Source organism: Coenobita brevimanus, chromosome 75 (genome assembly GCF_032717465.1).
Source record: "Coenobita brevimanus isolate Jiangsu-jjx chromosome 75, ASM3271746v2, whole genome shotgun sequence".
Lineage (NCBI taxonomy): Eukaryota > Metazoa > Arthropoda > Malacostraca > Decapoda > Coenobitidae > Coenobita > Coenobita brevimanus.
Window position 1 is genome coordinate 19,513,059 of NC_137028.1, and position 25,586 is coordinate 19,538,644.

The 25,586-nt window shown below is 42.1% G+C and overlaps 1 protein-coding gene and 1 non-coding gene across 2 annotated transcripts in view; both read right to left on the reverse strand.

Moving 5' to 3' along the window:
• Nucleotides 1-25,586, reverse strand: part of Nemp (Nuclear envelope integral membrane protein) — a 69,031-nt gene that overhangs the window by 24,151 nt on the left and 19,294 nt on the right. Inside the window, exons 3-4 of the mRNA XM_080278891.1 lie at nucleotides 17,238-17,463; nucleotides 16,227-16,388 (exon numbers count right to left, since the gene is read on the reverse strand). Coding sequence (XP_080135017.1) covers nucleotides 16,227-16,388; nucleotides 17,238-17,463 — 388 coding nt within the window. The remainder of the gene's footprint in view (nucleotides 1-16,226; nucleotides 16,389-17,237; nucleotides 17,464-25,586) is intronic.
• Nucleotides 10,466-10,584, reverse strand: LOC145408113 (5S ribosomal RNA). The gene has a single exon (XR_013898858.1). It is a non-coding gene; the product is annotated as a 5S ribosomal RNA (ribosomal RNA).

The window sequence follows — 25,586 nt, forward strand, 5'->3', positions numbered from 1 at the left end:
TGGGCCAAATTGGTAATGAAAAATTCGTCTGGTAATGAATTCAGAATAATGCATTACCAAACCGATTTTTCACATGTATGAGGATACACAGGATGGAGATGGTGGATTGTTTGCTCTCTCTGATTAATCTGCTAGACAACACAGCATGAAAATAATCAACATTTTGTTAATTATGAGAAGAGTGATTACATGTATTTCCACTTGTATATATAATTAGTGAAGAATAAATGCTAGCTATACGAATTTGGTAATGAAAAGTTAAGTTTGGTAATGTGGCCATTGCGATCTGGCAACTCCATTTCCCCGTCACCAACACTCCAACAGTTACTCTGTTTCCCCATCACCAACACTCCAATAGTTACCTTCTAACTTCGATGGCGAGTAGATGCCTATCGCAATGGAAGCCACACATGCTCATTTTTTGTGAATAAACAATGAATAAACTGCAATACCTCGCCACTAGACCACATGGGAATTTACAGTGTTGTGCAGTGTTTAGAAATTAGAATTTGAAGTGGAAAGGATTAACTGTGGAGTGCAAAATGGCGGCTGAAACTGGCATGGTGCAGTTAAGAACAATGTGCAGTGTTAAACAATTGTAACTCGCTGCACAAAGAACTATGTGCAGCACAACACTGGATAACTGTAAGTGCTTCAAGAGCATTTTCACCACAGCCAAAACCTTAGAAATGCGGGCCACAAAAGGGCTGTAAGTACCCTGGCTGAGGTACAGTCACTTCTAATTCCACATTCTTTGGTTCCTTTTCATTTATTTCATGCTTTATGTCCATTATTGGTGTGAATAGGGTCTTAAACAGGTTTAAATAGGTACTTAGCATGTCCGGTAGGAAGTTATTTAGGTGGCTTTCAAAGTTAGGTTGGGTTAGGGTCCTTAAGTACCAGTCCAGCAGGCAGAGGCCCACACTCTGGATGGGACCACTTTCCGGACATGCCTTTGGCTCTACTACATCAGATAGTGGAGGGATTACTGTACATGGTTTAGAGGGAACGGGGATCATGCTGAAAGAAGATTGATTGATTACGTGCTCGTAGAGAGGTCGATGATGGGAATGGTTGCCGATACGAGGGTTGTGAGAGGACGATGTGGAGGTCTGTTAGATCATATGATTGTGGTATGCAAGATCCAGCTGAGAGGAGTGAGGTGGATCAGGAGAAAGAGGAGCAGTCAGGGAGAAAGACTGAAAGTTGGGAAGCTGAGGATCAACGAAATGGCAGATGATTAAAGGACCAAAGTAGGGGAGGAGTTAGAATCAGCGAACTGGAATGAAATGGATCTGGACAGCCTGTGGAATGAATATGGGGACTGCTTGGCCTGAAATGCTAATGCAGCGTGTGGTGTGGCAAGAGTAACAACAAAGAAGAATGGTATGGCATGGTGGGATGATGAAGTTAAGAGAGCAGTGGAGGAAAAGAGGAAGAAGTGGCTCAAGCGGTTACAGGACAGGGGTTCAGTTCAAATAAGAACTGAATATATTGAGAGCATGAAGCATGTAGAGACTGGTGGAAAGGAAAAAGAAGGAGGTAAATGATGATCTAGGAAGAAAAACGAATGCGAACTACTCTGAAAATTAAAAGTTAATCTGGAAAGAGGTGCGGAAATGTATAAGTGAAAGCGGAAAGAAATGTGATGGTGTGAAGGATGTAGGTGGTAGATTATTAACCTATGGGGATGAAGTAAGGACCAGATGGAAAGAATATTTTGAAAACCTGATGAATGGGAACAGAGACAGCAGAGCTGCTGTAAACATGATTGGTTTTGGGGGTGAGCAGAGAAGGAATGCAGTGACAGGAGACGTGACACTCGCATAGGTGAAGAGTGCTTTGAAGCGGCTGAAAAATGGGAAAGCAGCTGGGGTGGATGAGGTGTATGCAGAGGTGATTAAGTCTTGTGAAGAGAGTGGAATGAAGTGCTTGTTGGAGATATGTATTTACCTATTTGTAGTATACAGGAATTGAGCAATGCTCGTGTTGTCCTGTCTCCATATCCACATTTATCAAGTCTACCTTTACACACATGAATGTTTTTCTCATGCACCACCTCTTTGTCTAAGTCGTTCCAAATATTTAAGTATTTACCTAATATACCTAATTGTCATATACACGGAATGTACTATGCTCGTGGGTTTCCGTCACTGTTTCTCAATAAGTCAAATTTGGCTTTAAACTCATTTAAGTTTTTAGACTGGACAATCTCTTTGTCCAGGCTATTCCATAAGTCTATACTTCTGTAAGGAAAGCTATATTTCTTGATATCCTTCAAGCAGCTTGACTTTTTCAATTTCATTCCGTGTCCTATTGTTGCTCTCTTATCCCATACAAACAGATCTTCTTTGTCAATTTTATCTACTCCCATCATGGTCCTGAACACTGCAATCATGTCTCCCCTCTTTCTCCTTTCCTCTAAGGAAGGCAAATCCAGTTTTTCCAGCCTCTCTCTGTATGACAGGTCTGTCAGACTGGGGACCATCTTGGTTGCTGTTCTTTGTATTCTCTCAATCTTGTTTATATCTTTCTTTTTGTGTGGGGACCACACTACCGCTGCATATTCTAACCTGGGGTGGATCATTGCCACTATCAATTTTTTCATCATCTCCTCATCCATATAATGAAATGCTACTCTTATGTTAGTCAAGAGTTTATAAGTCTCTCCAACTATCTTGTTAATGTGCTTTTCTGGTGACAAACTATCTTGGACCAGCACTCCCAAATCTTTCTCTTCTCTCATTTTTGTGATTAATTCATTACCCAACAAATAATTCAGTGATGGCCTCCTGGTACTTTTACCCATTTCCAATATTTTACATTTCTTTACATTAAATTTCATTTCCCACATCCAGCTCCAATTGCATATCTTATCCAAATCCTCCTGCAGTATTTTACAATCCTCCTCAACCTCTACCTTCCTCAAGATCTTTACATCATCAGCAAACAGACTTGCATAACTGTTCACTCCATCTACCATATCATTTATGAAAATCTGGAACATTACTGGCGCCAACACCGAGCCTTGAGGGACTCCACTTGTTACTTCCCTCCATCCAGACATCCTATCCTTTATTACTGTCCTCATTTGTCTGTCTCTCAAAAAGTCTCTCGTCCATTCCAGGAGTTTCCCCTTCAGTCCTCCTATATATTGTAGTTTCCACATTAGTCTTTTATGAGGTACCTTGTCAGAGGCCTTCTCTAAGTCTAAGTACACACAATCCACCCAATCATCTCTCTCCTGTACCACGTCAATCGCTCTTGAGTAAAAGCTCAACAAGTTAGAAACACATGACCTTCCACTTCTGAATCCAAACTGACGTTCAGCCAAAATATTCATCTCTTCCAGATATTTTATCCATCTGTCTTTCAGGATTCTCTCACACAATTTTGCGACCATGCTGGTTAGAGACACTGGTCTATAATTCAGGGGTTCTTCCCTGTTTCCTCCCTTGTAAATTGGTACCACATTTGCCCTCTTCCATTCTTGTGGCACTTTCCCCTCTTCCAGTGAGCATATGATTAAGCTGTGAATTTTATCCGCCAGTTGTTCTCTGCATTCCTTCAGTACCCAATTAGAAATTCCATCAGGTCCTGGGGCTTTCCTTACATCTTGAGTTTCCAGTAATTTTTACACTTCCTGTACCTCCACTTTTATATCTTTTATCACCGGAACATTTCTAATCACTCCCTCCCTTTCCACAAGCTCCTTTTCTTTAGTGAAAACTGACTGGAAATGTTTGTTCATTATTTCTGCTTGCATTGCCGCATCCTTAAAGACCTCTCCTTCTACTTTCAGTTTGGTGATTCCTTCCTTTTGTTTCAGTTTGCCATTAACAAATCTATAAAACAGTTTGGGTTCATCCTTGCATTTGTCTATTATACCTTTTTCAAAATTCCTTTCTTCTTCTCTACGTATTCTTGTGTATTCATTTCTTGTTCTTTTATATTCTTCCTTTGTTCTGTTGTTACCTCTCTTTCTCCAATTGTTCCACGCCTTATCTCTCTCTTTTTTTGCTATCATACACCTTTTATTAAACCACTCCTTTTTCCTGTTTTCTTTCCCTCTTACTCTTGGTACAAATTTTTCCACTCCCAAATTATAGAGGTCTAGAAAGATATCCCACTTCTTCTGTATCTCTCTTGTTTCTCTGAATTTTCTCCAATCCGCATTTTCAAAAAAGTTTCTCAATCCTGTAAAATTTGCTTTCCCAAAGTTGTATCTTACCTGTCTATGAAGCTCATCTCTTGGCTCGACATTCCCTATTAACATCTGGAACTCAATGACCACACGATCACTTTTTCCTAAAGGACAGAGATATTTCAATGATTCTATTACCTCGGGTTCTTTAGTGAACAGTAAATCTAACCTTGCTGGTGTGTCCTCACCTCGAAACCGTGTCTCTTCTTTGACCCATTGCGTCATCACATTATTCATTATTATATTTAACAACATAGTGCCCCATGAATCCTCGCCGCCTCCCGAGTACCATTCCTCCTAGTTCACCTCTTTACAGTTAAAGTCACCCACTAAAATTATATTATTGCTTTTCTCAATTATTTTTTGCAAATAGATAGCCATATCTGACAACATCTCATGGTATTCGTCATCCTTCCATGCTCTCGTCTTTGGGGGAACATACACTACCGCCATATCTCTCTTAACATTCTCTCCAGTTTCTAATTTCATATATATCACTTCAGCCCCGCCTTCTCCCATTTCCACAGTATCTACATTTATGTTGTTTTTCACTGCTATCATCACTCCTCCTCCCTTTTTTTCTTTCCTGTCTTTTCTCCACAGTTTGTATTTACCATCTCCCAAATGAACATCAATATCTTCTCTTAATTTGGTCTCTACAAGGCACATGACATCAGGTTCACGTTCTCTCAAGAAATCGTTAATTTCGATCCTTGTCGATATGAAACCATCAACATTAGTATATATCACCTTCAAATTATTTTTGACATTTTTAATACCCTCTTCTCTCCTACTCTCTATCCGTACCACTTCCTCAACTTGATCTTTCACAGCCATCCCCCTTAGTTTCCTTCACTTCTATTTCCTTAAATACCACTTCCTTACTTTCATATCCAATACTCTCCAAAAAAAAGTATTACATTCTTCCTCTGTCCTCTTATTTTTTTCCTTTACTTCTTCCTTTAACGATTTTAAAACTTCTCTTTCTTCTTCATTCAAATCTTTTCTTATTATAATATTTTCCATCCCCGCCTCTTTGCTTAATTTCCAAGTCACTTTAAGTATCTCATTTATTACACTTTCTGATGTAAACTTGACTCTCACTGGTCTTGTTTCCCCTTTCTTATAAGGCCCTATCCTCCTTACTTCCTCAATTTCTTTTACCCACTTGTCTCCTTCGGGGTCAATCTTGCCTAATATCCTCTCACCAGGTTCGTGTCTCTCTTGAGTCTTACGAACCTAACCTTTTCTTCCTCTTCCCTGTTTCCAAATACTACCACACATCTGTTCCTTTCTACAGTTTCTCTCACTATTTTCTCTTTTTTCTTCAGTATTTTCACTACATTTTCTTCCATTTTTTTCTTGTTCATTTCCCTTTCTTCTTGGATGATCTCTCTTAAGCTGACCACTTCTTTCTGTTCTTCTTCTACATGTGCCCACTTTGCCTTATGCTCTTCTAATACACTACTCACCTTCTCCGTTTTATTAGTACTCTCTTCTAGTTTCCTCCTCAATTCAACATTTTCCCGCTTCAAATTCCTAATCTCTTCATTTGCTGTTTCATTGGATTGGATCAGACTCTGTATGGTAGTATCCGTATTTTCAGACACATCCTTTATCACTAGATTCTCTACTTTCTTTTCAAGTTCACTAATCCTCATAATTAATGTTTTAACCAGGTCCATGACATTGGTATTTGTATCAAATCCTTGAAATTCGAGTCCCTCATTGTTTACATTTTCGGCCATGTTTAATGTTGGTTAAGTACCAAAACAGCTGTTACCGAAAAAAAAATACAAACATTCATGTATAATCTAGCCAATAAATCTTTACATTTTTGGTAGTCTATTAACTTTCATTATTTTAAATTTAAGACAAGACCTTAGGAGAAGGCATGAATGAGTGACACTGTGCCAGCAGAGTGGAAAAGGCGGTGATTGTATCCCTGTACTGAGTGTGGCAGGGATGGTATATGGAAGAATTATTATGGAGAAAGTAAGAGAGATATCAGACATCCTAGTGAGTGATGAACAGGGTGGCTCTAGGAGTGGCAGAGGATGCGTGGATCAAATATTTGCAGTAATAAAGAGTTGAGAAGGCTTGTGAGAAGGACCATTAGGTGTTTATGGCAGTCATGGATCTGGAAAAATCATATGACAAAGTGGACAGAGAAGAATTGTGGAAAGTTTTGCGCATGTACGGTGTAGATGGTAAGCTGCTAGGTGCCGTCAAGAGTTTTTATGATGGTAATGAAGCATGTGTAAGGGTTAATGGGCATCTAAGTGAATGGTTCACGATCAGTGTGGGTGTGCGACAAGGTTGTGTGATGTCCCCATGGTTGTTCAATATACAGTATATATGGATGGGGTGATGAGAGAAGTAAAAACATAAGTACACTAATGGTGAGGGGGGATGGTGTTGGTAATGAATGGTAATGGACGGAATATCTCAAACTGGTTGTATGCTGATGATGCACTACTACTCGCAAATACCAGATAAGAACTTGGTAGGCTAGTGCTTGATGACGTCTGAGAGTGCCATGCCTTGAGAGTAAATGTTGAAAAGAGTAAAGTGATGGTTATTGAGAAAGAAGGTGACTCTCAGTGCAATGTTAGGGTTAGAGAAACTGGAACTGGTGAGAGTTAAAATACCTGGGTACCGTGACAGAAAAGAGAAGAAAATGTGCAAAAGAAGTGAAAAAAAGAGTGACACAAGGAAGAAAAGTAGATGGTGCAATGAAGGCCTTGATATGAAACAGACGCTTGAGTGTTGCAGCTGCATGAGGCGTACATAAAGGAGTGTTAGTGCCACCTTTAAAATATGGATGTGAGACTATGGTGTGGCATGAATATGAAAAGTCACGAGTCAGAGCAGTGGAGATGGGACTGCTGAGGAATGGATGCGGAGTACAGAGGGTGGATAGGATATGAAATAAAGTGATTCGTGAAAGACAAGGAGTAAGAAAGTCGGCAGACACCTGAATCAAAGAAAGTGTACTGAGATGGTATGGTCATGTGGAGAGAACGGATAACAACAGAGTGGTGAAAATGGTATATCTGAGTGAATTTGAAGAAGGAAGGAGGTGAGGTAGGCCAAGGAGAAGGTGGAGAGTTATGGTGGATGAGTGTGTGAGGAAGTGAGGTTTGGAAATCGGTGAGGCTAGGGAACTGACAAGAGATTGAGATGGCTGGATGAATGTTGTGAGGAAAAGTGTATGATCAGGGATTTGGCACCCCTTTTTAACGTGGCAGCGTCCAGAGTGACTCCACCGGATCCGTTTACGTGAAGCTACAGAATGTGGTGAATGTTTTTGGCACATCCGATAGAGCCAGGATTCCGGGGGCATGAATGATGAGTGAATGGAAGCGTGGCCCATTGGATTGGGCAAATTTGGGCTGTCTGGACACTGCTACTCTTCACCCTGCCCTTGGGTGGGAAAGGAGGTACGGATGATGATGATGATGAATAAAGCAGAACTTTTCGTTCAGACTTTCTCCTCCAATTCCACCGTAGATGATTCCAGTGCTGTCCCTTCATCTCTTCCCCCCTCTGACTCTCATGGCTAACATTAAAATTTCTTCAGTTGAAGTATTTTCTGCCATCACTGGCCTGAATACTAATAAGACATATGGGCCTGACTGGGTCCCTCCTGTTGTCCTCAGGAACTGTGTTTCTGTGCTTACACCCTGCCTAGGTAAACTCTTTCGTCTTTATCTGTCAACTTGTACCTTCCCTTCTTACTGGAACTTTGCTCTCATTCAGCTTGTCCCAAAGAAGGGTGACCATTCCCAGCTCTCTAAATATCGCCCAAGTGCCCTAAAATCCTGTATTTCAAAAGTTTTAGGGTCTATTCTTAACAAAAAATAAATAAATAAATAAATCATCTTTCCTATCGCAACCTTCTTTCTGATTGTCAGTATGAGTTCCGTCAGGGACGCTCCACTGGCGATCTTCTCACTTACCTTTCAGACTCCTGGTCATCCTCCTTTCGGGACTTTGGCGAAAGCTTTGTCATTGCACTTGACATCTCAAAGGGTTTCGATTGAGTCTGGCATAAATCTTTAATTTCCAAACTACCCTCTTACGGTTTCTATCCTTCTATCTGTGCCTTCATCTCTAGCTTCCTTTCTGGTCATTCTATACCTGCTGTTGTACACAGCCACTGTTCTTCTCCTAGAGCTATCGATAGTGGTGTTCCTCAGGGCTCTGTCCTATCATCAACTCTCTTCCTTTAATTCATAATGACCTTCTAAGCTGTACATCTATCCCTATCCACTCATATGCTGATGACTCCATCCTTCACCTTTCCATTCGCTTCCCACAGCATTCATCACTGCAGTTGCTCCAGCAAACAAGGGATGAGGCTATGGCACACCTAATGTCTGACTTGGCTTATATCTCTGATTGGGGTAAAAATAACCTTGTTGTTTTTAATGCATAAAAAACTCAGTTCTTTCATCTATCAACCTGACAAAATCTTCCACAGGAGTACCCTCTAATTTTTAACAACATCCAGCTCAATCCAGCATCATCTTTAAACATACTTGGGGTTTCATTTTCTCAGGATTTATCTCGGGAAGAATATATTACCACCCTTATAAAATCTGATTCCAAGAGATTGCATGTGTTAAGCCAACTCCGTATCTTCTTTACTCCTGCACAGCTGTTGACTTTTTACACAGGTTTTATTCGCTCTTGCATAAAGTACAACTCTCATGCGTGGGGAGGCTCCCCACACACAGCTCTTCTCAATGGTGGTGGTGGTGGTGGTGGGGAGTCAATGGCCTTTCACCTCATTAATTATCCTCCTCTTACTACCTCCCTTCAACTTCTGTCTCTTTGCCGCACTGTTGCATTTTTATCTCTTTTCTACTGCTACTTCAATGGTCACTTCTTCTCTGAACTGTCTGCTTGCATTGCATCCCTCGACAATTACAGCGGGCACATAGCACCCATCTAGCAACAAACTCTCATCCCTTTTCTGTCCAATTCTCTAATCCAAGAGTTAACCATTACTCCAAGTCCTTCATGTATGCTACAGATCAACTCTGGAACTGTTTCCCTCTGTCTGTTATTCCTACTGCCTATGATCTCCAGTCTTTCAAACACAGTGTGTTCAAGCATCTTGATATGAATGGGTCTTGAATTTCACTCTCTGCTATCTTGTTTTTTTTTTCTTGGAAGAGGCAATTTGCAGGCCCCTGGCCTTTGGTTCCTTCTTCCTTGCATAAAAAAAAAAAAAAAAAAAAAATTTGTTTGAGACTGACTGGCAAACCCTTGCAATGAAACCTTTGTCTCCAATGCCTTTAATCTTCTCAAGATGCCCTATATTGCCTCCAAGATTGGCACTGTCACCTCTTTGACCTAAAACTAGGAAAGTTTCATGTATTTTGTATGTGCTGCTGGGTTCTCCAATTGCTGCCTCCACTTAAGGCAACAACAGAGATGAATCTCCTATATCTCATACTCTCATACACATAAATCCCTTTAGGTTATGGGGGAAAAAAAAAAAAATCTTTCAATACTGAGGGATATGAATCCAGCCATACCTCTGACTGTGAGCTTTGTTGGGTGTGTTTCTCTGTCTGCTATGAGGGACCTCAACATACTCCACAAATCTGTGAAGATAAACAGCATTACCAGTAATTCCCACAACGCAATCATCTGTACAACGTTCCATTTTGATGAGAATTCTGCATTCACAAGTGACGATTGCACTTGCTTTTTTCTTAAAGTGAAGATGTAATATGGTACTGTTATTGTATGCTCCATTTCTTAATTCATCTGCATAAACATCTCCCTCATTTAAGGAAATTACTTCTTGCTCCCACATAGACAGATACAGGGAGACAGCTCAGTTCAGACAGACATGTATATATGGAAATAGCTGAAGGGGGGGGGGGGGGAGGTTGCTCAGTGGCTTGTGCGAAAACTAATGCATAATGGCATCACTGGAAAGACAAATTTAAATTCCTCGGAGTTTTGAGCCATTATTTATCTATGTACACAGTAAATGGATCACATTTCGGTCAACCATTTAAAGGAAAATAACATACACGGAAGAGTGTAAGTGGAAAGCTGACTACACGTGTTATCCCTGAGCGAACTTTTAAATATATATATATATATATATATATATATATATTCATTCATTCATTGCCAGACGCCATGTATCCCAAACGGGGTGGCCAAGGGCTTAGAGTTAATTATTTTACAGGGAGGGGCACTAATCCTCCACCAACCCCACTTGACACGTAGGGATGCCAACAGCATCTGGTGTTCCCAGGCGGTCACCCATCCAAGTACTAACCAGACCCAACGTTGCTTAACTTCGCTGATCGGATGGGAAGCGGTGTACTCAACGTGGTATGGCCGTTGGCTATATATATATATACTGTATATATAGCTTATATTTTTATTAATGGAATCCTTACCTTTATTACCATTTGAGGGATTGAGGTAGGATCCAAAAAGGAGAGATGGGAAAACACAAATGTGGGAGAACTACCAAAAAGCATTTTCAGAGAAGTGGGTCACACAATCATTCATGTATCACTGATGCCTTCAGATTTCCAACTCCAACGCATAATCATGATCATCTACATTTTTCTTTGTATTTTTCTCCGCACATGCATTTCACATACACAAATAAGGTATTGTAACCCTAAAAATTATAGAATCAAGATGAAAATAGTTTACCAAACTGTTATGTGCTTTTCTATACATACTTCATACATATATACATACATACATCACTTAACCCCATGTTGCCCCACAAGAAGAGCAGGAGCCTAGGGCTAGACAAGTTGGTCCTGACATTTAAGATGAGAACGACCTGCCTCACTCATCCCTGAGTAGCATTATGTGAGCAATAAACCCAACCACCCCTTGGATATATACCTGTACAGGCTCAATCCAGCTGGAGCGCCTTAATTACCCACTAAACCACGAGGCCAAGGGAGGAGGCGAGGTAAGCCATGGACAAGGTGGAGAGATATGGTGGATGAACGTGTGAGGAAGAGAGGTTTGGAAAGCGGTGAGGCTAGGGAACTGACAAGAGATTGAGATGGCTGGATGAATGTTGTGAGAAGTGCATTATCAGGGATTTGGCACCCCTTTTAACGTGGCAGCGTACAGACTGACTCTATCGGATACGTTTATGTGAAGCTACAGAACGTGGTGAATGTTTTTGGCTTATCCAATAAAGCCACGATTCTAGGGGCCTGAATGATGAGTAAATGGAAACGTGGCCCATTGGATTGGGCAAATTTGGGCTGTCTGGACATTGCTACTCCTCATCCTGCCCTACGGTGGGAAAGAAGGTCCGGATGATGATGATGACCACCAGGCGCCATAGTTTGGTTATATGGTTACCAGGAAGAATAGCAAAATGGATTCCTGGTGTACAGGAATCCACTTAACCCACCAACAAATACATACGTCCAACATGCTCAAAACCTATCACGTCGAGCTGACAGACAAAGGGTTCAGTTCAGTGCAATTCCTGCAAGAACTGGACCCATTACACCTGCACAACACTTGCATCCAGAAAACATTACACAAACACCTGGACCTGCTCCTTATGCTCCTTCCCCCCATCCATCAACCCCTCTTCCAATCCTACTCCTACTTCCTTCACACCTTCGCAGCCAAACCCACTGACCCTTCCCACACCATCCAGTCCCTCAACTCCTCCCATTCCAACCCATCCTAATCCACCTCAACCCTTACCTCCATCACAACCTCCTCCTACCCCTTCCCCTCCACCCACACCACCTCCCCCCTTGTGTTGCAGCAGCCAACATACATTGCACACACAACATAAACATCCTTCAGTTAAACATAGATGGCATAAACACCAAAATACATGAATTCACACAATTCATCAAACAACAGAACGTACACATTGCCATCTTACAAGAAACAAAACTATACAGAGCACAGAAAACACCGACATTTCATAACTTCACCACCATTCGACAAGACCAGGCTGACGGCGGTGGCGGTGGACTCATCACCCTGGTACACAAATCCATCAACTTTGCAGATATCAGTGCACACACAAAATCACTTCTACCCCCACATGACACCACAACAGAAATACAATCAATTAAAATACGCACTGGTAACAAATCACACATAACAATCGCTAACACATACATATCCCCCCAGTTGTCCCCCACAGTACCACACAATTACTCTCCACAGATACACCACATCACTAACATACACAACATCATCCTGGGTGATGATTTCAACGCCAAGTCGTCGGCCTGGCATGTCAAGAACCCTGACACAGACAGAGGGCTGGTACTACAATCCCAGACAGTTAATCTCTTCATACTAAACAGTCTAGACCAACATACCCATATCCCACACCAAGTCCTCTTCCTCCCATCATCTCCAGACATCACCTTCTGCTCCCCAAACCTCGCCCCCACTACATCATGGAGAGTGGTCAAAACCCTAAGTTCTGACCACCTCCCAATCATCATCACTACCAAAACCAGAATCACCACAGCTGGCCACAATCACACATACACTAATTATAAGAGGGCCAACTGGGAGGCGTTTGTAACTGAAACAGAACAACATTTCGAAACACTAAACAGTACACCCATCACAAACATCAACACCGCTGTGAACACTTTCAATACAATCATACAAAACACAGACAACAGACACATCCCTAGAGGCAACAGAAAGAAACACAACCCCAACTTCACACCAGAAATTCAAGGCCTCATCAGACAACGGGACACACTGCGACACTCCCCAACATCCCATACACAAGACACCATACAACAAATACAAGAACTCAACACTCAGATAAACAATAAAATATCAGAACAGCAAACACTGAACTGGAAAAATTACCTCCAAACACTTGACCACGAAACAAACATCAGTAAACTACAAAACACTAAACAGCATCACACTTTCCAACAGCAACACCACACAATCACACGCTGCCATCACAACAACAGACACCATACCCTCAAACAAACAACAAGCAAACACTCTCATCAATCACTTTTCACAAGTCAGCCATCTAAACCCCCATCCTGAAGACCGACGTATCATCCGACGTAAGAGACAGTTCCCCACAGACCCAGACTACGCACCTTTCACTTACAACCTGATGAAGCACATCATTAACAACCTCAAGCACTCATCTGCCTGTGGACCAGACAACATAAGCAACATTCACCTTAAACACCTAGGACCACAAGGCACACAAGTACTCACCAACATATCAAACTACAGCTACTCACACAACATAATACCCAACATCTGGAAGCATGGAAATATCATCACTATCCCTAAACCCAACAAAGACCCCATGTTACCCTCCTCATATCGCCCCATCACACTCCTCTGCACCCCCTCTAAAGTCACTGAACAACTGGTACTACAACTAGTCACACCTCACATTCCCCTAGCCCAGTCACAACATGGCTTTAGGCCACTACACTCCACAAACACCCTTCTTACAGACCTTACATAGAGAGTTTTTGATGGCATGAATTCAGCTAGGCCACCACACAGAACGCTCCTAGGCACACTAGACATTAGCAAAGCTTTTGATGCCATCCCCCGCCAAAACCTCACAAACAAAATACTCAACACAAACATGCACAATAACACAAAAAGATGGCTAACAAACTACTTAGCAGGCAGATGTGCACACGTAACATTTGCCGGTCAGTCTTCTAACATCAGAAACTTCACAAACGGCGTCCCCCAAGGATCTGTTTTGTCCCCTACACTCTTTAACCTATACATGCACGACATACCCAAACCCCACACACCACAGATACACATAGCTTCCTACGCAGATGATATAACACTTACATGTGCACACCAAAACGCAAACACAGCTGAACAAATCATTCAACCTTACCTCAACACACTACACGAATGGTTCACCACAAACAGGCTCAAAATAGCCCCAGCCAAATCTACAGTGACTCTTCTCACAAACTGGACAGCAGAACACAGTCACATCCCACACCTCACCATAAACAACACCCCCCTACCACACACACACACACACACACACACACACACACACACACACACAAAATCCTAGGTATAACATACAATACATCAATGTCATTTAAACAACACATCACAAACATTAAAAATAAAATAACACCAAGACTCAATGCTTTGAGGTCACTTGCCCATACAACATTTGGACACAACAAAAAAACCATCACCACAGTATATTAACAAAACATACGTTCAGTGATGAATTATGCAAGCCCTGCCTGGGCTTCTAACCTCATCAAAACACACTACAACACTACAGACCATACAGAACAAGGCCCTAAAAATAATCACAGGCTGCACAGCTACTACACCCATAGACCACCTACATCAAGAAACCAAAGTCCTCAAAGTCAAGGATCACCTAGACATGAGAGGCTCCCAGTTTCTTGCTGCAGCCTCCACAAACCCACAACATCCACTACAGTACATGGCAGCACATCCACCCACACCAAGGAACATCAAAACAACACCCAGCACACGATACCATACACAAATACTGTTATCTCTTCCCCCTTGCCCACCTCAGACCAGCTACCAGAAGCATATCCACACTCAGATCACTCGCCGCTCCATTCAGTCACTTAAAGACAACACACAGCTGCATGCACGGCCTCCTGACATCCACCCTTCTGAATCCTATCTTTCTCGTGAGGACAGGGTCCACCTGGCCAGGCTGAGATGTGGGCACCATCCAGCCCTCTTAAGTTACCAGAAGAGGCTGGATGACTCCGTTGCTGATGCCTGTCCAGGATGCAACACAGCACCCCATACTATTAAGCACATTATGCAAGACTGCATTGCACACAATCACCTACACCAACAACACAACATACACTCTTTGAGAGCTCTGTGGGAAAGCCCGGTCTCAGCCATGGCCTTCCTAAGGGACTCTGGGCTGTTCGGCCAGACTGCCTAGGGAACAACTACTACTACTACCACCTGTCATTCAGTGTAGAGTCAACCATAGACAGGGGGAAGAAGAGAGAAATTAGGAAAGAAAGACATAAGAGGAAGCAAGGAAAGAAAGAAGGAAGAGAGGAAAGGGCACCCACTCAAGAGCAGCACTACACTGAGTGAAAGGATAGTGAGCATTCCCCCCTGCTCCCAAAAAAAAGAGGAAAGGAAACAAGGAAAATGATGAATTCAAGAATACTATGGGAAGACAAGGCAACAAAATGGAATTATTAACAGAAGTCTGAACAAAAAGGAGCCTGGAAGAAAATGGGTGAATGGTGTAACTAATCAATAAAATGGAAAAGGTTATGAAACAGAACAATGGAAGATAAATATGAATGAAAGCTAACAGAGACTTTACGGTAGCTGAACAATGAACACAAGGATATGGAAAATTTGTGGTGCACATACAGAATGTGTTTGGATGTCTGACCCATTTCACTGGGCACTACATATCATGACTGCTGACCTATTATTGTAGTTTCTCCTTCCAATTTCAGAATATAAACTACAATATATTTTTGAGAGAACTAGCATAAGGATGATGATGATGGTGATGAAGGAAATGAATATGATACAATAAATTTTAGTATGAAATACAGGACTGAGAGACTATGATGAACTTCAAAGTCCACATGGAAGGCATGCAACTTGACAATGCTGACAACTTTACACAGTGATGTGTAAAAGTGAGATGTTTCACTGCTAAAAATGGAAATGTGGTTTGGACACACTACTAAAATAATAAACATAAAAAGGGTGCTAAAATAAGTCTTGGAAAATGAGTCAGGAGACTACTGGAAAAAGAAAACCATCTGGAATGATACAGAAGAAAAGGGTGAAACAGAATACTAATGATAGAAATGAAGAAGGGTGGTTGAAACAGTTAGAGAGGCACATCAGACCACAGTAAGCTGAAGTCAAGGATTGCTGAGAGCAATTTACAGGGTGAAGGTTGTGGTGACAATGACAGTGATCACAATGACAATGACAGTGATGATGATGATGTTACCTTTGTGGTGTTTTCAGTCTTGAGATAACTTTCCACTTATCACACTTGGGGGAATGACAGTATTCCCTCAATTCCTCAAGGGCACGTTTGGTCTCCACACTAGCTTGTTGTATGTACTCCTCTTCAGTCAACAGTCGTATTTTGGGTGGGAATCTACGCATCCTGCAACACACAAACCTGCTAATATTTCTCTTGCCACTCTATAATTCTGCATCAAATAAACTACCCCTACTTCTTTTGTAATGTATCCTCCTCAACCCCTTCACAGATTTTGCCTGGTTTGTTGTATGTACTCCTCTTCAGTCAGTGGTCGTATTTTGCATATGAATCTACACATCCTGCAACACACAAACATGCTACTATTTTTCTCTGCACTCTATAATTCTGTATCAAATAAACTACCCCTACTTCTTTTGTAATGTATCTTCCTCAAACCCATCACAGATTTTCCCCAGGCATCTTGTTTGGGTGTGTTTTGATCTATTTGTCCATACTGTTGCTTAGGATGTTTATGAATTCCATTTTATCTGGGGATGACAAAATTTTCCTATGATTTAATCTATTTCTCTCCTTGATGAGTTGCCTGCTTTGGGGAGAGAAATAAGGGCAGAAAATTTACGTTACCACTTGGGATATGGGATTTATCAACTTTCGCAACGACTGTAATGACAGTGGCAACTATTTTCCAATGGCTGGAAAAAGAGTTCAAGGGCTTGTTCTATGTACTGCGTACACTGAGTTCATTTTGTCTTCTTGCAAATTATGAAGTTTTCTGTTTTTGGCCAGGCTGGCTTTAACTGTGTGGAACATGATAATGGGGCAGCAGCTCAATGAGAAGCTGTGAACTAGTGTCCAGGAGGTTTGAATGGACAGTGTAGGGGCACATCAAGTGAGGTCAAGGAAGGAAGCCTCTCTTCCTAGTAAGTATCTTTAGTGAACAAAGAGGAGAGGAAAACAACAGTGAATTCATCAGCATCTGTTTAAAATGAATGAAATGGCAAAAAAACTTACCAGAGTGTTCGAAACCTGGCCTTGAATTTGTCTGGGATGGAGTACAGTGACAAAATGATGATAACCAAGCCTAGACTAGCCTCTCGGTACTGGCTGCACAGGAATATCATCAAAAGTGCCGTAAGTTGCATGCTCCACTGCACCAAGTTGATTGAACGCTGGTCTGTCAGTGGCCCATAACGGTACACGGTTGCAAAGCTTATCAGCCCTGCCATAACCACATACCCTGCAATACACAGTATCCTGAGATGGATATTCTGCATTATCCCTTCTAACAAGTCAAGGTACTCATTCCCACACCCCTCTTTCCAATGCATGTTTGTGGACACTGTGGCTCATATCCTCCCCAGTTAAGGAAGCTCCCTAATACCTCTTCCTTAGTGATTTATTTTTGAATATGGGTGGTTAATAACCTTGTGTACATTATTCTTTCCCAATATGGTCATATTAGAAGAATTTATGCAACCCAGAGAAGTACAGCAAGGTATAATAAACAACATGTCACTTAGGAAAAGATATTTGGGAGCTACCTCAATCGACAAGAATATGGGCCTGCATCTTGGTACGCAGGCCACCTTCAGTCGCCCAACTTTACACACTCAATAGGCCTAAATTGTAGTTAAGGCAGTACTTACTAAACTTCACATGTTCTTTTTATGACAACTTTAAAGATTCACTTGCTAATGCAAAACTGAAGGTATACAATGACTGCCAAGGATCTGAGAAGACCATGGCAACCATTTTAACATGTGAGGTGATATTAAAGTGGGATTCCATAATGGACAGGGAGTCATAATTACCATCATCATAAAGCCTCAAAGAAAGTGTGTTTAATGAAAAAAAAAAAAAAAAAAGTACTCTGAAAGACTTAGGGAACACTTGTATTTTTTTTAAATGAACAGAATTCTTTTGTTAATACCTTAAATTTTAGTAAGGGAAATGATAAAAATTACAGCACTACTATATCAGTGGCAACTCAAGAAACCTGGATAAGTTAGGCAGGTAATTCAAAAAATAATTCCAAGTCAACAAAGTGACACTGGCAACAGTTCTTAAATATCTATCTATCTATTGCCAGACGCCTCAATCCCGTTTGGGGTGGCCACAAACAAATCGCCTCCAAGTCACCCTGTCCCCCGCCATTTCACTGCCCTGCTCCCAACTCACACCCCCCTCTCTCATATACCTCTCCACCTCATCCCTCCATCTCATCCTCGGCCTCCCCCTCCCTCTTCCCCCCTCCACCTCACTCACATACACACTCTTCGTCAGTCTTTCATCCTCCATCCTCTCCACATGACCAAACCACCTCAGTGTGTTCCTCATAACGCTTCCTATCACATCCACATCCACACCACAATGCTCCTTTATATCCTCATTCGTCAGCCTGTCTCTCCATGTGACTCCACAGGCTCCTCTTACATAACTCATTTCCACTGCTCTCACTCTTGACTTGTGTCCTTCCAACAATGTCCAAGCTTCACTTCCATACGTTAGAGTTGGTATCACAATACTGTCATGTAGTAACTTTTTCACTTCCATGCTCACTTCCCTGTTTCTTATCACTGCTTTCAAAGAACCAGCAACCTTTCTTCCCTGCTGTACCCTTTCGAGCACTTCACCCTCCAAACCTCCATCCTTACTCATCACACTACCCAAGTACTTAAACGTACTCACATTTTCCAATTCCTCATCATCCAACCTCGCTGTACATTCACTGACTTCACCTCTCTCAAAGACCATCACTTTACTCTTCCCTACATTCACCTTTAGATTCCGTTTCTTACACACTCTCCCAAACTCATCCACCAAGCCTTGCAGCTCCCCTTTGTCTTCACTCAACAACACAGTATCATCTGCAAACAACAGTACAGGGAGTTTCCAAACACTGTCCTCTCTCATCTGGGCCACTCCAACATCCACTACCCTACCTTGTACCTCTTTTATTACCCCATCCATGTACAGATTGAACAACCATGAAGACATGACACATCCCTATTTCAACTTAAATTTCAAAGAGAAAAATTCACTTAGTTCACCATCCACACGCACTGCAGCCTTGCACCATCGTACATACTCTTCACAGCATTCAACAACTTCCCATCTACTCCATATATTCTTAACACTTTCCACAATCCTTGTCTATCCACCCTGTCATATGCTTTCTCCAAATCCATGAAAGCTGCATACAACTTCTTTCCCTTCTCTAGAAACTTTTCCACTAAAGATCTAAGAATGAATATCTGATCTACACAACCTCTTCCCTTCCTAAAGCCTCCCTGTTCTTCTCCAACTAATTTCTCTGTTCTTTCTCTAACTCTGTCAATAAGTACCTACCATACACTTTTCCTATTATACTAAGAAGACAAATGCCCCTATGATTACCACACACTTCTTTTTCCTCTTTTCCTTTGTACAAGGGAATAATTATACCTGACTTCCAATCCTCCGGGACTCTACCTTCCTCCCAGGCCAATCTGCACATCTTCCACATCCATTCTACTACTATCTCTCCCCCATGCTTCAGCATTTCACCACACACTCCATCAATGCCTGGGGCTTTCCCCAATTTAACTTTCTTCATTGCTTCCACAACTTCTGTCCTACTGATTTCTTCCTGTCTTCTCACCTCCTTCCTTCTCCCAGCCATTCCCCAGCCACTTATACTCGCATTACTTCCATCCTCTTTGTTCAACAATTTCTTAAAATGTTCTCTCCATCTCTCTCTCTTTTTTTTTTTTTTTTATGCGAGGAAGAAGGAACCAAAGGCCATGAGCCCGCAGTTACAATTCCCTCCAAGAGAAAAACAAAATACAATACAGAGCCAAATTCAAGATCCGATCATTTTGAGATGCCTGGACACACTGCGTTTGAAAGACTGGAGATCATAGGCAGCAGGAAATACAGACAGAGGGAGACAGTTCCAGAGCTGACCTGTTGCATAAATGAAAGAGTGGGAGTAACGGTTAACTCTTCCATTAGAGAGTTGGACAGAAAAGGGATGAGAGTTTGCTGCCAGACGGGTGCTACGCGCCTGTCGTAGAGGTGGAGGAATGCAAGCAGACAGTTCAGAGGAGCAGTGACCATTAAAGTAATCTACCATTTTTATCTTTCACTCCCCTGCTAACTTCACTTCCACCCGGTCTTACTCCTTTCACCGCTTTCCAGAACATTTTCTTACAGTCCCTCCACTTTACACTCAAATTCCTTCCAAATTCCTCATCCACTCTCATCTTACTCTCTCTTACTAATCTTTTCACCTCTCTCTTTCTTTCTACATATAACTCTCTCTTCCGCCTCTCAACTTCTTCCATGCCCCTATTTCTCATCTATTCATCATATGCTTTCTTCTTTTGTGCCACAGCCTGTCTCACCTCTTCAGTCCACCACGCTGTTCCTTGCACCCCCCTCCGTCTTCTCTTCCTTCCACACACCATATCACATGCTGCACATATTTCTTCAGTAAATATCCTACACACACCTTCCACGTCTCCCATCTGCTCCAATTCATATTTGCCCAATCGTTCCTCCACTTCTCTCTTATACTCTGCCTTTTTCTCATCCTCTTGTAACCTTTCCACTCTCCTTGCAACTACTCCTTCCTCTCGTCTTTCCCTTTTTCTATTCCTCCATCTTACTTGAATCCTAATTCTGGCCACCACCAAGTAGTGGTCAAAAAGTCCACTCCCCCAACCTCTATAAACTCTTGCATCCATTACACATCTTCGCATCCTTTCATCCACACACACATAATCAGTCATTGCCTTTCTTTCATTCGGTTCACCACCCACCCTTCTCATCACTTGCCATGTATACCTGTGGATGATTTTATGCCTGAAGAGGGTATTGGCTATCACCAACCCCCTCCCAGCACAAATGTCCACTAATGCGCTCCCATTCTCATCTACGAGGGGTGATTAGAAAGAAATGACAGTGAGTCCATAAACTTTTATTAGCATGAAGAACTATCAAACTATGACTCACATTCCTTCAAAGTACTCCCCTCCAACCTCTATGCAGCGTTCCATTCTCTTTCTCCACTTCATGAAGCAAGCGTGGTACTCTGAAGATGGTATACTTCGGAGTTCTGAATTGACGGTCCGTGCCAAGTCTTGGATGCGATGAAATTGCTTCCCAGCGATGGCAGATTTAATTTTTGGAAACAACCAAAAGTCACAGGGAGCCAGGTCAGGGGAGTAGGGTGGGTGGGGGAGCAGAGTTATACCTTGTTGTTCCAGGTACTGCATAGTGAGGCGAGCTTTGTGTGGGGGTGCAGCATTGTCGTGGTGCAGCAAAAGGCGAGACCGACGGCGGGTTGGTGCGGTGTTGGCCTTGTGTTCCAAGACTTGTGGAAGGACCTGGTCTGTGTAGTATTGGGCTGTGATAGTGGACTTTTCAGGCATCACATCCACGCATATTGGTCCTTGAGAATTGAAAAAGATGGTGAAAAGGCGCTTCCGGCTGCAAAATCCTTCCTTCAAAATCTGAGGTCGAGGGTCTTCATCGCCCAACCACACCATGTTTGACTGCTTGTCACGGGTTGTGAAGAATGAAATCCAACACTCATCTCCAGTAGCAACATCTGAGAACCGTTTTGGACCATTTGGTTCAAATTCAGCAAGCCAGACACGACAAATCCTCACCCGTTCAGCCTTTTGCTCATCAGTCAACAAATGGGGTATCCATCGACAACACTTCTTCCTCAGGTGTAATTGTTCATGCACGATGTCATATGCACTCCCATAACTGATATCAAGCTCCAAGGCTAAGAACCTAAGAGTTACAGTTGGATCCTCGTCAATGATGGACCGTGCACGGACAGTTGTTGCTTCGGTCACGGATGTCCGGGGGCGTCCAGAGCGTTGTTCATCTTTCAATTCAGTTTTTCCTGCTGTGAAAGCACGAATCCAGCGGGAAACAGTTTCCAGGGAAGGAGTAGTGTCTGGATAAACTTGTAATAATTCCCCTCGAATCTCTGTTGCTTTCTTTCCCAGATTCCACCTCGTAAAAATGTAGAACCTGCAGCCTTCTTTCGAGTAATCCATGTTTCTGGCCAGAGAGCAAAAACAAGAGTGAAGCATTCACTCACAACAATAAAACATACGGCGACAAGTTCAAACTCGTAAGGACAGGCAACTCTGCACTCTCCTTGCTCCCCTACCTCCCATCATTCAAGGTTTTCATGTTATAGCACGAACTGTCATTACTTTCTGATCACCCTTCGTATCTCAGCAGGCACACCCCACTCACCAACTATTCCATCCACCTTCACATTCCAAACTTTACCATTCATATCACCGATCAAAAACATTCTCTCATTCCTTCCAAATTTTTCCATGCACACTTCTACATTTGTCCAGAACTCTTCTCTCACGATCTTGCGTTGGCGCATACACACACACAATTGCCCAAATTTGTATTGAAACTTTCAACTTTACCCACACAATCCTTGACCCAACTGATCCATACTGTCTTATGTTCTTCTTCCATCTTTTACTCACAACTATACATACTCCTTCCTTTCCCCTCTCATTCTCACCTACTCCTGCACATATACCCCATCCATACTCCCATTCTCTCACACTTTCTCTTCCCCATTTTGTTTCAGTTATTCCACATACATCCACTTTCGCACCCTCAAGCACCTGGACAATCTCTCTCTCTTTCACCTCATCATTCACTCCTCTTACATTCCATGTAACCATTACCAAGTCCTTTGTCCGGTCCTGGGTCGTCATCGTTTGGTCAGTCCTTGTCCGAGGCTTCTTGTTTGTTTTTTTAGTTAGTTCTTTTCCGGGGAGGGGCACTAACCCTCCGCCAACCCATTTAGTCGCCTTTTACAACAAGCAGGGATACTGGAGGAATATTCTTGAAAAAAAACCCTACCCCCAGGGGGGGTATATATATATATATATATATATATATATATATATATATATATATATATATATATATATATATATATATATATATATATATATATATGTATATAGTATATATATATATATATATATATATATATATATATATATATATATATATATATATATATATATATATATATATATATATATATATATATATATATATATATATATATATATATATATATATATATATATATATATATATACAGCAGGCTCACACAGTGCGCGAGAGACTGGGAGGTCCACGACCTCGTGCAGTGTGAATAAGCTCACTGAGAATACATAATCTTTTTGGAAAAAATTACATATGGGCAGTACCCCCCAAATACCTGGACATTTTTTGGCCCTTAGAGACATAATAAAGGTCAAATTTTTCAGACATTGTACTACAAAATATGGGCAGTCACCTTAACAAAAGTAGACAACAGGCCTGATGGACTTAAACAAGAGGGATTCTGAGGTGCGGCAACACACTTACAGTGCCCCCACCACCACCCCGGCCGCACCACACTTGTTTAACGGTTGCCAATGTTGTATTATTCCACGCTTTGATGAAGAAATTTACGGCCTGTCGAATGTTAAATTTCTTCCAGAATGCAGCAACAGGCATTATGGTGGGGGTTACATGTATGCCAGGTGAAGCAGGTGAGTCAGGTGGGGCTGTGGAGGTGGAGGGGGAGGCGGCTGGTGAGTCAGGTGGGGCAGTGGAGGAGGAGGGGACAGCGGCTGGCGAGTCAGGGGAGATGGTGAGGAGAGGATCCTCCCTCTTTCCTTGTTATTGCTCACATCTTCAGCGATTTCCTTCATCTCTTCTTGCTTGTTTGTTTCATTCCTCATCTTGTTATGGACGTATTAGCAGTATAACAACTTGGTGTTTGCAAAATAAGTCATTATTATAGAAACTGGGTATCTATTCTAACTTACAGTTATTGCCAAAAACGTTATTGTCGAAGTTGTTATTGGCGAGATCTTACTGTAGACTCCTCTTGAGAACCTTCCCCACAAGCCTCTAGGTCACTACTGGCATGCTGTGTGAGGGTGAGGGTCGCGTACTGATGGAAAATGGTGTTTTTAAGCCACTCCTTGTCTCTACCTCGTGTTTCGTGAGAGAAATTCGCGCAGTCAAGGTTTTTGGTTATGATTTTTGGTCACTCACGCACAATGCGATTTGCGCACTGTGAGGTCGCACACTGTGCGAGCCTACTGTGTATATATATATATATATATATATACAAGTATATATATATATATAAATATATATATATATATATACAAGTATATATATATATATATATATATATATATATATATACTGTATATATCTATTGCCAGACGCCACAATCCCGTATGGGGTGGCCATTTGACTCTGAGTTATTTGTTTTACAGGGAGGGGCACTAACACTCCACCAACCCACTTGAAACGTAGGGAGCACGTATGGTTTGGTTATATGGTTACCACCCAGCATTGTAAATGGTTTCTTGGCTTACAGGAAACCATTTGGCTTGTCACTCAATATATATATATCTATCTATCTATCTATTGCCAGACGCCTCAATCCCGTTTGGGGTGGCCACAAACAAATCGCCTCCAAGTCGCCCTGTCCCCCGCCATTTCACTACCCTGCTCCCAACTCACACCCCCCTCTCTCATATACCTCTCCACCCCATCCCTCCATCTCATCCTCGGTCTCCCCCTCCCTCTTCCACCCTCCACCTCACTCGCATACACTCTCTTCGTCAGTCTTTCACCCTCCATCCTCTCCACATGGCCAAACCACCTCAGTGTGTTCCTCACAACGCTTCCTATCACATCCACATCAACACCACAACGCTCCTTTATATCCTCATTCGTCAGCCTGTCTCTCCACGTGACTCCACAAGCTCCTCTTAAATAACTCATTTCCACTGCTCTCACTCTTGACTTGTGTCCTTCCAACAACGTCCAAGCTTCACTTCCGTAAGTTAGAGTTGGTATCACAATACTGTCATGTAGTAACTTTTTTACTTCCATGCTCACTTCCCTGTTTCTTATCACTGCTTTCAAGGAACCAGCAACCTTTCTTCCCTGCTGTACCCTTTCAAGCACTTCACCCTCCAAACCTCCATCCTTACTCATCACACTACCCAAATACTTAAACGTACTCACATTTTCCAATTCCTCACCATCCAACCTCGCTATGCATTCACTGACTTCACCTCTCTCAAAGACCATCACTTTACTCTTCCCTACATTCACCTTTAGGTTCCGTTTCTTACACACTCTCTCAAACTCATCCACCAAGCCTTGCAGCTCCCCTTCATCTTCACTCAACAACACAGTATCATCTGCAAACAACAGTACAGGGAGTTTCCAAACACTATCCTCTCTCACCAGGGCCACTCCAACATCCACTACCCTACCTTGTACCTCTTTTATTACCCC